General features: G+C 44.3%; 1 protein-coding gene across 4 annotated transcripts in view; it reads right to left on the bottom strand.

Annotated features, from left to right (window-relative positions):
* Positions 1-13,141, bottom strand: part of PDE1C (phosphodiesterase 1C) — a 360,443-nt gene that overhangs the window by 312,836 nt on the left and 34,466 nt on the right. For all 4 annotated transcript variants that reach the window (XM_049817292.1, XM_049817291.1, XM_049817293.1 and 1 more), the window contains exon 2: positions 2,613-2,663. In XM_049817292.1, coding sequence (XP_049673249.1) covers positions 2,613-2,663 — 51 coding nt within the window. The remainder of the gene's footprint in view (positions 1-2,612; positions 2,664-13,141) is intronic.

Raw genomic sequence — 13,141 nt, 5'->3', positions numbered from 1 at the left:
TTGTACCCTGTCAAAGATTATTATAGCTGTGCTAGAAGCAAAAGTAAAATAGGCTTAGGTGTTATAATTTAAAAAGCAGAACTCTGCTTAAAGAATCTGTGGGTAGGTGTTCAAATACTTTCATATAGCCTGAAAATATTGTTACACTGCAAGTCTAGCTACCTGGAGCGCCAATAACCACACAACTAACATTCCCATTGCCTCACTTAACAACACCAGCAGCCTTTTCCTCTTCTTTATTCCTGAACTAAAGGGGAAACAGCTACATGCTCCAGAGAGCTGTGGACAACTGTCAGGATGGACAAGGCTCATCTGGGTTTCGGTAGGTTATCTTGTGTTTGGCTGCATGCACAGAAAGTTAGATCAGGTAGATAAGGTCAGCCAAAATGGGTACGTTTGTTAAGTGTTCAATGACAGACCAACTGTTGTCCCAGTGAAATGTGTGAAGGTTTTACTGTTAACCTCAAATGGGCAGCTGTTAGGGAGCAATGGAAATCCTGTTCTCTGTTGTGAAGATGAAGTTAATAACTGCCTTTGAATTAATCATTTGAGTGAATGTGAAAGGCACGATCCAGGAAGATACCCAGTCTCTGGTTTGTGACTTACACAAGAGTAATGACGATAATCCTCTATGACTTCAGTTATCGCTTGAATCATTGTGCCCAAATGCTGCAGTTTTTACTGCCATTCAGTCGGGATGTTTTTGAATGCTTGATCTGCACTCCACTGTTTGTTCAATGAAACATGGTATGGTAGAGTAGGTTATAATAGTCTCAGCATAAATTTGGACATCATCCATTTAACTCACGTTAGCACAGCACATGCCTCAGACATCTCCCTCTTTTCCATAACACAGTTTCCATTCTAATCTTCTTTCCCATTCTCACAGAGTTGTTACCTTATACTGCTCATGACCACACAGTCATCATTAATGATACCCTATGAGAAGCTAGCTGGATCATTAAATCCTCCACCTGACTTCCAGATCACTAAATTTAACTCCTAACAGTGAAGGTCTGGTTTACACTTTGAATTATCTCCCTTTGTCTCTATATTATGCCTCTGTGACTATTTCCCAACCAGGCTTGGGAAATAGTGTTCCTCTCTGCATTGCATTTCTCTTACTGTCAAGTAGACTGCAGCCTTGATCTCACCTCCACATTTAATCCCATGCAGCACTGGGTCATACAATGAGAACTTATAAGGGGATATCCATTCAGCTGATAGCCATCCGACGATCTGTTCTTCTCCATGTAATGCCAGTCACCCCTACCTCTGCAGATAAGGCTTGTCTGCCTGGCTGAGAACCAAGATTAAAGCAGGAACAGAACGTGGTTGTTCCTGGGTCTCAGACCTGCACCCTATACATGTTCACCAAAAATCAAGTTCTTATGAATGTCAGAATCAGAACTGAAATGCCAGCTCAGTTCGAAATGTCATGACATTATGCTTGACCTATTTGTCAGGCAATATTGCAGCATGAAGTCCTTGTGACCCAAATGTCCAGGAATAAACAGTACTTGGGCTGAATATTCCAACACCGTACCTAGTATTCAGGAACACTAATGGACAAAAAGCAGAGTGATAAAGAACTTGAAAATGTTTGCATTTACATTTTCCTCCTCTGTGATTTCCTTTTCCATAAGCATTTTCAGGGTTGAACCAGCCAGGACTGATGAACAGAGGCCCTTCTTAAGCTTTATTGTCTACAACATGAAGGAAAATAAACCCTAAATCAGGAATAAGGAATGCCAGTACAACTGTCTCTCAATCCTGTTCAATCTCCTCCATCACCTTGCATGTAAGTCACTACATGCAACAGGTTTCATAGCCACAGACGTTCCTTCTACATCAGGTACCTTAGCTACCTATATGACGTATGGCATGCTCAGAGTGCCATCCTGTGACTGTGTGAAATACTGCACCACAGATGTAAATTATTTTGATGTTTTGATCTGCACTACCCATGATGATGGCAAATGCCCCCTTTCAATAATGAGAAGGGGATTTTTCCCCTGCAAAGTGATCACAAATCAACATGAAACTGCATGCATTATGAACAGGATTTCCTGTCCTCCTCCCCATTCCTACATATTTTGTCACGTGTGTTTTTAACAATTCATGTGGTCAAAGTCATGGTCAGTTGGTGCTACATTACCAGATGCATCCCTTTGCTTTCTTCAAAGTTGGGTCACATATTTCAAATCCCAAGCCACACCTTTCATTCCTAACCTTGCTGTGTGAAGCAAAACGTGATGGAGGAGTTATCAGTATGGTTTAATTACATTTTTTTGTACACTAAGGCTTGACCCAAATCTCTTTGTAGCCACTGTAGTCAACTTCAGCTGGCTTTGTGACACTTATATTGTTATAACCTTTTACGCTTGAAACAACAGTAAGACCACAAAGCCTTCCGTTCTTTTAAATTTGCATCAACTCTGTTCAATAAGACCGAATTTCTGTAAGTGACTTTTCCAACTACGTACTATGCTTCCTCAGTTTAGTACTATAAATGAACTGTAATAACAGGGTGGACATAATACGAGATTAAAAGACTTATTTCTACAGTCAATATAGAAGTCAACCAGCTAAAATAAAAAAAGCCTACTTACGGGCAAATCGTGAAAGTGGTCGTGCATTTTTGTCACCTGCTTCGTTTGCAACTGAAAGGAGAAAACAGAGAAATGAAAAGCATTCAAATTTAAATGTTACATTAAGATTAACAATAATAGCAATTCTCATGCATATAAGGGAGAGAAGACTGTTCACAGTAACAGCAGTTGGATATATACACATAGATATATAATACTTTTTTTAATGCCATCAAATATATTACTTTGCATGTTTTTCTGTCTGTCTGGTTCAGTTTGACTTTCAGAGTCAGGAGGGCACACCACAGGCACCTGCAAACATTGTATTGTCTCACATAATAAATGAATCGTATAATTGCCCAACATTCAACCACTAGCCATTAACAGTACATAGAAATATATGATCACAGCCGTCCTTACAAATTCTATTTTATATTGGACTTTTTTCCAGTTCCTAAATTCAACGTCATTTTTCCCATTTTCATTAATGTGTACGGGAAGAAAAAAGTAAGATTATTCCACCTGTATAAAGAAATGCACTAGCAACTTTGGAAGCCCAGAGCAAATTTAACAGCAAATTAAATTAAATTTAACAATCTGTGCAAAGGAATCTTCTGACATTTGGAACTGCATATAGATATCACCTAGAATAAAAATAATCCTTCTTTTTTCTGCCTCAGATTCACACTGGCATAGCTCTCGACATTTCTGTGACCCAGCCGGTATGCGGTTAGTCAAGAGCATAAACAACTTTTTGGGGTTCTCACAATATTAAACTACAGCTGATAAAAGAGAAGAGTTATCAAGGAGAGGAATTACCACCCATGACTTCTTTTTTTTGCAGCTAGAATAATTATGAGGAACAGCACTGATGGGCACATAGGGAGGAGAGCATATTGTAAGTGCACACAGAAACCTTGCCAATTCTTTGCTTTCTTTAAAAATGCTGTTTTCTAGAGACAAGACCAATCCAGCTAAGAAATCCCACAAAAGGATGCAAAACATGACCAGAACCGAGACTCACAGCTTCCTAGCAAGATAATGTCAACTAACTATAATGGACTTTTTGAAGACAGAAAAGACTTTTGATGAAATTTAATTCTTCTGACAAGTCTTAAGGTTGTCAGTTTAAGTTTGGCTTTACTTAAGACCCATACCCAGTGTCACTCCAGTTTTCCCTACTTGCTCTCCAATCTTCACCTGTTGATTAAGGTGGCTCCCGCACTCGTAGTTAACAGAGGGACTCTCAACAAATCACTGCCTCATTTTGCTCCTATTAGCCAGTAGATGGTGCTCTTAAAACACTGGTGCCTCTCCATCAGCCTGGGGAAACTCGCCAGGCTAGCCGGAGCGGGGACCCTGAGGTCTCCCTGCTCCCACAAGACACCCTTCCTTGGCTTGAGTCCATCACAGGTACCTGCAGCACAAACCCCATCCAAATAAGCCCTCCCGCGGCACTGAGTGCAGAGACACCGGAGTGACTGCACAGAGTTAGGCAGGCCTAGAGCAGTTCATTTTTCAGAGTCAAATCCGGCTCTGCTTGAGGGGATGGCGTGCTGAAGGAGAGGCACAGCAGCATCCTCCATGGGACAGGGCTTAAGAGTTGGACCCAGTGAGATTAAAAACCGTGCCAGAAAACACTGCTATAGCCAATATGTAAAGGTCAAGCGGCCAGGTTTTGTCTTTAACTCAGTGATGATGGTTTGCACGGCAGGTAGGCTGAGAGATCGATCGCCTGCTGGACTGGTCTCCTCTGGGGTCCTAGGTACCTCTCTGTATTGCAGCAGAGCTCGGGCAAATTCATAACGTGCACTGATGTCTAAGTTGGAACATCAAGCGGACTATTAGGTCAATGAGGAAAGAGCCTGCTGAGGGAGGGCCTTTTAACTGCATTATTATCTGCTTTAGAGTACTTCCCCTACTCTGGTGGCAGATGGCACTCCCTGGTCACCAGGGGCTTCAGGTACACACAAGGTCTCACCTTTGTGCCACCCTCCAGCTGGATGCTGCAACAACAGTTTTGGAGCACTCCACCCACCATCTGTATTTGGGCAGCTCAGCTCCCAGGCTCACAGCATCCAACACAACAGGTGTTGTTAACCCCCTCAAAAATAAGCATTTTCCAATTCCAGGGTGCTTAGGTTTGTTTTCAGTTGTCAGTGCTTTCCAAACATCAGATGGTGTCATATACTGAGTAATGCCTTCCATCTGGCATACAGCCATGTGGAGCAATGATGAAGATAGAACAGCAAAGCAATGAGCATGACAGAAAGCACTGTGGATGCAGAACCTGCATTACTAGCAAGATTCCTGGTACCAGTGAGCTAACTGCTGCCTGGGAATTGTCTGGGACCAATGAGGTGTGTGCATAGGTGAGATCTCAGGTTTGTTTATCTCTGCAATCAAAGGGGAAGGATTGAGAGGCAAAGAGCATTTCTGCATTTGCTCTGTGTGAAAATATTAGATTTTACTTGATGCAGTTTTTACTGTGGAAATTCTCCATATATATCCTACAGTTGTCTTACAGGAGTCTTTGGAGACACAAAGAACTAACAGACCTGCGTATGAGATACATGTAAATGAGAAAAGACTATTTCTCCAGATGGCCTGAAGTCTTCTGCACCCTTTGTTTATTCAAGTTTATTAATAGTAATAAGCTTTTGGGAGAAAGCAGGTATGAATTAATGAAGCTGGAGAAAGAAGCTGAATCTTTGAGAGAGCAAGTCACAACCCACACCAAAGACGATTTCTGGTATTTCCAAAGATTTCCTATCTCTTCAGATATGCTTATTCTCCTGCCACACTCTACCCTGTACACTGAAGTCTAGGCTGATTTTCATCTCTGATTAGATGAGACTATCAGCAGGAAAACTGCAGATATTTACTTCTTTTTCCTAAGTGAGTCGGACCTTCTTCAGTTTCCATCCCCCCATTTTTTTTTTCTTTTTTTTTTTTTTTTTTCATACTAAACCATGGACATTTGAAGTTATTTTCCATTCTACCCTGGAAGCAAATAAATCTTGGTGAAGGGTATACCAACATGCAGGTAGCTTGTAAGTAACTTCTGTTCCTTCAGAAAGACAGCCGTGACAGGTACAAGATGTCATCCTGTAATCACCCCATTAGAGCAAAACATTCACATGCTGTCTGTGCTCTCTTGTCCAAGTAGACAACAAAATACCAAGCCTAGCCAAATTCCTTCTATTTCAAAAGTATTATGTTGTATCATAACTGCCTGGAAATCTCAAGAGCCTCTCACTGCAATTATAAAAATATCTTCATAGGCATGATCTGTTCTTTGATTAACATGGATCACTCATATGTGAGTTCACTGCATGCCCACTTCATGGGCAGGCTTCATTTTTTAATGTCTGTCCTGTTAAACTATTTCCTACAGCTTGCCACCTTTTTTCTACTGGAGGCATCAATTTCACCAGTACACCCCCTCAGCCAATTTAGCTTTCAAAGATCCTTTGTCAAACTTCTAGTACAATGCAAAGAAAAACATACCACTTCATAGTATTGACTTACCAAGACTGACAGAAAGTAGCACATCATCTATATTTTGCCATTAAGCAGCTGAGAGGCTGAAAAACGAAAGTCAGGTATTTTTTACCCACCAGTAAACACATTCTTTCAAGGAGACTTATTTTTTTTCATCAGCCAAAGGGCAGATCAGCCTAACTGCATATTTCACACTGCTAGTAAACTTGTCAGTGTTAGGAAAAATACATTAGATAAGGTGAGAACACAGATATGTAGATAAATTTACATTGAACATACAACCTGAATAAACTCTTCTCTAGGATTTTTCTTTTTCTTTTCTTTCTTTTCCCCTTCAATGCCACATATTGTGAACAGCATTCCTGTGAAAAAAAAAATCTTTGGATTGCCCTAACATATCATCTGGTAATCTTTTCCTTTAAGCTCAGGAGAATAAAAGATAGTACTGTGACTGTTAAGACAACTGTGCCCATCTACTTTTTACAGGCAAATCAAAGTAAGATCATCTCTGGAAACTCCAGCGGGTTTTGCTCTCAAAGACTACAATGCCATTAGATGTTTTATAAACTTAACAAGCTCGATCTTAAGAGTAGCTTGTTTTTTATGCTTACCCATCTTATGAGACTTTGCCAGAACCTGACTGCAGTGCCTGTTACGTCCTATCATTTAATCTGTGTCAATTTGTTTCAATTTGTTCTTGCACCAGCAATCTCTTTAAGCTGAAGTATTTCTTTTGTCTGGTGCTTAATCCTCCTCTGATTTGGGCACAGAAAAACTCAATGTCCCTCTTCTACCATCATTTTGTGGACTAAACACACCATGATCATCTAGTTTTGCCTTACAGAATAGGTATCTTCATATCCTCTCCCCGTCTCCCCGTTCAATAAGAACCTCTTCAATGTCAATTCACTTCCTCACAGGTACCATATGCAAACATTAAGAGGGCTTATTCTTGCCTGGTCACACATTAGTTGTATGCTGTGACAGCCCCCTCATACAATTAACAGATTCTCAGATCACAGCAGAAGTTTTTGTTACCAAGTCCCCACCTGCATGACCTTTCACTCTGTACTACTTAATTTCAGCCCTCGTTGTTAGCCCCATCCTCTGGGTCACATGGATCTTACCATGAGATATTCAGCTCCTCCCCTGTACTGGCAACGCTTTGTGTTGTCAGGAGCAATTATCAGCACTTTCCTTTTTTCTGTGTCACAGTCATTAACAAAATGCCTACGCAAGATCAATCCCACACAGGGATGAGAAACACAAAAGTACCAAAGGAAGGCTTTCCTGGCGGCTGACCCATTTAGAAGATAAGGTTCCTCATAAGAAAACCTATTCTTGGGGATTTTGAGTCCAATAAGGGCATCAGAAGAGTCTCAGACCAAATGAATAATGCATCATAAAGAGGCAAATTCTGCTTCTGAGAGTTTTTATCCAGCACTACATAAACTGCAAGCACAGGAACTGTGCAGCCAGTGAGCACATTATTAAGCCAGAGATTATTCAGACCCCTCCACAGTCGTCACCCAAAGAGTTTTCTAGAGTGTTGAATCGCAGCACCACGCAGGAAACACCGGCAACTTAATATGATTTGAAATGCTTGTGCTGTAAACATCAACAGTACAGGCGGTATAAATAAACCCCATAAAACAAATTGGTAGGGTCACAAAGTTACAAGAATACGCAGCAACTTCTTGCTGATAAAAAAATACTGGATGACTTGACTGTCTCTCTGGTCTTAAGATTCTAATTAGTTACTGCAATTAAATAAGAAATCTATTACACAGATGGAAAACGCACAATATGTGTCTCTCGGATATACCCTGAAGATCACAAAACACATTCAAAACAAGAGCTATGTTTCAAAATACTTCTGGAAGGCAGGAAACTACAATCTTGCCACCCAGCATTTCCTGAAATAACTCCTAATGGCTTTTTGTTGCTGCTCTTTGCCTGGCAATGACACTGTACACCAAACACTGTCCTTCTTCGTTAACTGAGAGAGGAACACCATACACAACAGACAATTCCTTTTCCTTATGAAGGGATCCTTACACTGTAGGTTATTTGCATCTCTGATGGGAAAGTTGCTTCTGCAGTGGAAAAGAAAACACTTTGTTCCCTCAGACAACTGAAGATAGTTGCTGCCTCACTCTGAAGGGACTCCGATTCCATACACAGATTTCAGAGCTTCTGCGTCTCATCGACAGCTACAGAAATGCTTTCAGCAGGGCAAGGCAGACCCAGGGTAATTGTAACAGAGAAACAGGTGCAAAATACCTGTGTGAAAAGAAGCAAAACTATTCAATATCCTACTGAGCATCAGCCAAATTTTATTTAGAGGCAGAGATACAAACACTGAACTTGCAAACTCTGGCCCTATTGGCACCTAAAGACTGGAGGGGCTCTCACGTTGGGTTCTGGAGATTAAGGAAAATAGGAGCAAACACCAGCAATTGCCTGGACCAAAACTACCTTCCTTGCACCAAGACCCATGTTAAACATATTCCTAACCTCAAAACTGAGATGCAATCTTGTGTGACCTATTCAAACTACCAACTTAAGTTCTGTAGACTGAATATCCTCCAGCTCTTCCAGTTCACAGAACAAATGGCTCTGGTCACACAAGCTCCAGGCTGCTCTCATTCCCAACTTCTGCCATGCCAGTCTTCAAAGTACAAAGAGTACAGCCCCTTTGCCTCCCTGGCCATACATGCATACATATGTCTCTGGCATACCCAGTCACCAACAGTGTGTGATAGACTCATAATCACCTGCTAAGAGCCTGAAAATGGCTATCAGAAAAGTTGTGAATCAGGAGATGATGGAAGAGGAACTGTATAGCTATATAAAACTTCTCCACTGCAAGATGATGAAGCTACCTTAACTTCTGGCTTCTGGAATAAGATTTTTTTTTTTAACCTGGAAATGTCTGGGCTGATTTTCTACATTTAGCTGAGATTTCTTACTTCTGGTAGCTCTAACAGATTGTCCATTATAGCAAACCCACTCGCATCTTTCTCCTGAGGGAAACTATACATCTGGAGGGCTTGGTCCAGGTTGTATATTTCTGTGCAGTGAATCTAAGACAGATGGATGAAAATAATAAACCACAGGATTTTTAGAACACGATTCTGCCCATGTGGGCTACCATAACTTCCAGCTCACTTCCATTAGTAAATATATCATATAAACAACAGCATAGTGACCAGACACATGAAAGTGGTACCAGATGTGGTAGCAAGGTATTCTCCTGACTGGCATACCCTTGCCCACCAGCAATCCTCCGTCTTTGAGCTTCTTCACCCACTCCTCCACTGCTCATCGTGCTCCCCTGAACTTGAGTGGAAGTACAGCCATCACTGGATGAGCCCAAGCACATTTGTCTCTCTCTCACACTGCATCCCTTACCCTTTTTTAGTTATACTTCCCTTGTACAAAGACCCAGGTACATTCCTGCATAGCTGAGAGGCCATGCTCCCCAATCTAGAAGCAGGGATGCAGAACAAAAATCAACCATTTGTGCCATTTCCTATATTACACCATAAGCAATTGCTGTCATAGGATGCCCAGATACCCCAGTCTTACTAGGGCAGACTGGAATATGAAGGAAATTTGAGTAAAAATCTGCAGAAGCTTCTTACTTCAGTACTTTCCCTGAGACACCAGTTTTCTTTTCTCTCCACTCTCTAGTCTTTCTGAGCCTGGAAAAGTGATCTCTTCCCAGCAGAAGAATGGGACAAATCTGGCCCTGGCCTTGATCATCTAATCCAAGAGGCATGTCCCCCACCACAGGGCTCTAAAAGATAAGCTGATCACCCTGCACTTCTGGCCACCATCTGAGAGAGACCACTGCACTGCACATGCTTTAGTCTGGCTCAGTTCAGCAGCTCTTGTGTTTTTTAAATACTGACTTAAATACTCACTTGGATATAGTCCTTATATATAGTCACCAATTACGTTCTGGTTATACATCAAGTCATATCACTCCGAAACTAGCTCCCTTGTGCAGGTGGACACTAAAAGTGTAACAGCACTGACTTCAAGTCCTTTGCGAGTCGGCAGAAACAATCTGTTTTCCTCAGGGACACCAGGTCAAGTCCTGAGGAAGAAGCATACACTTTACTGAACCAAGTTCACAACTTCAGGCCTTGACTTCAAACACTGAACATCAAGTAACAGAATACAGACAGCTGCCTGTACGCCCCTGTGACACGGCCAAGTCACTATGTATTTCATAGCTCTAGATAATAGGATGATGTCTAAATGAAAGGACAAATTTCAAGTGACTCACAGTAGAGGTATTTAATTAATGGCTCGAAGCTGCATCAGGGGAGGTTCACACTTGACATGAGGAAACATTTCTTTACCGAGAGGGTGGTCACACACTGAAACAGGCTTACTGGAGAGGCGGTTGATGCCCCATGGCTGTCAGTGTTTAAGGGGCATTTGAACAATGCCCTTAATACCATGCTTGAACTTTTGGTCAGCCCTGAAGTGGTTGGGTAGTTCGACTAGATGATCATTGTAGGTTCCTTCCAGCTATTCTATTCTAATTCTATCCTATTCTATTCCTTGTCCTCACCATGAGTCAAATAACGATGAGACTGTTAGTTGCCTGAAATGCCAGGGGGGTTTCAGCTCCAGAAACACATTGAAGGACACATAACACAAAAGTTACAAGTAGAAACAGGATATTATTTTTATTTTTCTGAGTCTGTTTCAGAGCCGATGCTCACAAGCATTAACACAATGTGCCTGTGTAGCCAGGAGCAGGCTGATGCATTCTTCAGCAGAGCTTGAAAAAACATCCTTTGCAGCCTGGCAAAGGCAAGTCACAGAGCTACAGAAAGTAGCAGCAAGAATACAGGCCAAGCAGTCCCTGTGTCCTGAAGAGTGAGAACGTGAAGAATGAGGATCAGGACCGACTACACACAAAAGAAAGAAAGCAGAAAGAAGACGATGACGATGGTTAAGAAGAGGTGTGTGGTACTGTGGGGTATTTTCCAAAGTATGACAGGTAGAGGTGAAAAGTGTATTTTTGCCTTCCAAAACTTGCTCTGCTGCTATGCTTCTTGGCCAATGATGCATGAAATGAGCTCTTGTGCCAGCCCTGTGCTTGATTTGCATGCAAAGAGAGCTGAAAAGTGGCAGCTCCTAATGTGGCAGCAAGCCTGGAGCCCTTCTGAGCACAGGCTGTTTTGCAGAAGCAAGAAGCCCTGGAAAAATGGAGCCAAGGGAAGAGCAGAGCTCGCTCCCGTTTACAGACTGGCACTGGACAAGAGAGCCCGAGAGAGGCAGGGCACGAGCGGTGCCTTGGAGGTGCAGGAGCAGCAGGCAAGGAGCTAGCCGAAAGGGCCCAGAGGAGCCCGGACAAGGGGCTGTGCTCAGTGCTACAGAGGACAAGAAGCAACCCCCGGGAGCATCCCTTGGAGCCCACCCGGGAGTCAGAAAGCTTCCTCCCCCCGGATGCGGGGCACGAGGGCCACCTTCGTGGAGCATGAGCAGCGGGCACCTAGCCACAATGGCCCAAAGCAGCCGTGCTCAGTGCTGCAGAGGAAGGCAAAAAACCCCCGGGGGCACTTGCTAGGCCACCGTCGGGGAAAAAAAGCCTTCCTCCCCCCAGCTGCAGGGCACGAGAGGCCATCTTCGCGGTGCACGAGCAGCAGGCAGTAACCTAGCCACAACGGACCGGAGGAGCCCTGACAAGTGGTCATGCTCAGTGCTGCAGAGGAAGGCAAAAAACCCCCGGGGACCAGTGCCAATCTGCCCCGGGGGAAAATTCCTTCCTGACCCCAGAGCTGGCGATCGGCTATTCCCTGAGCACATGAGCAAGACCCGCCTCCTCGTCCCACAGGCTGGTCACGCCTGCCGGAAGATGCCCAAGCCCTGTTCTCCCTCAACCTGGAGCCGTCTCGGGGGCTTCTGAAAGTGGCCAAACGCCCCCAGCCTGATCAGCCTTGGGGGCAAGAATCCTTTCTGCGCCTTTGGGCCACCAGCGGGTGCTCCAAAGGACTGCAACCCCTGGCAACATCTCTGCATCCCATTTCTTACGGCTGCTGCCCCTGGCTCCGCAGGGGATGAGGATGGTGAGCTCTGCAGTGCTCCTCAAGAAGGCATTCCCATGGTCTTGCCACTGCTTATCCAGCTGAAAAGGCAACCGGCAACCTCGGGCAGCACGGGGGCTCGGTGGTTCTTCTCATCTCCTGAGGGGCTTGCGTCTGTTCCCCGAAGGTTGAAGCAGGATTTCCATCCATCAGATGGGCTTTGAACGTGGCCCTGCTGAGAAATGGTGTTGCGGTAGAGACCCTCCAGCAGCCTGTTCCAGTCTCCAGTCTTCATCCCTCAGCCCCCGCCAAGGAATTCCACCGGCTCCTCAAGGTCTTCCTCTCAGATGTCTTCGGTCGGTCCCCGGGCCATCTCTGGCAGCGGGGCGCGGGAGGCTGCCCCTTTTATACTGCCCCGGGGCATTGTGACTGCTGCACTGCCGGCTGCTGGCACTGTGACACCGGGGTGACGGGGCCCTGCCTGCCGCCCCTCCACCCAGCATCCTTCAGAGGAAGGCCTTTGGGATGCTGGCCTCAAGGCAGTCCCTGTGACTAGGAGACACTCCCTGTCCTTGGTGGCCATGCACTGGGCTGGGTGTCCCTGACACCTCCTCTGCCACCCGGCTCCCAAGGACAAACCTGGTGCTGTTACTCTTCTCTCAGGCCATGGCAGAAACCAACCCTGCAGCCCACAGACCACCCCTATTAGCTGTCCCCTCTCTGTGCCAGAGCTTACATCCAAGAGGCCACGCAGAGGGGAGGACCACGGACACACACCCTTTTCCAGGGGGATAACAGGGGATGGTTTCAGCAGCTTCAGCCTGGAGAAAAGCCCAAGTGTAATCAGAGCCATAGGCTGGGATGGATGGTGCCAGAAGACCGCCATAGAAATAACACAGGCTTTTAAAAAAAAGTGGGTGGAGGTGACACTGGTGTGGTGGAAGGAAAGGTTGGTCGTATTCAGACCTGGAACATTTGGATCCGTGACCAAAGCAC

Source organism: Accipiter gentilis, chromosome 14 (assembly GCF_929443795.1).
Source record: "Accipiter gentilis chromosome 14, bAccGen1.1, whole genome shotgun sequence".
In the NCBI taxonomy this organism is placed as follows: Eukaryota; Metazoa; Chordata; class Aves; order Accipitriformes; family Accipitridae; genus Astur; species Astur gentilis.
The sequence above is the reverse complement of the archived record's forward strand: the minus strand, read 5'-3'. Positions and strand labels throughout refer to the sequence as shown.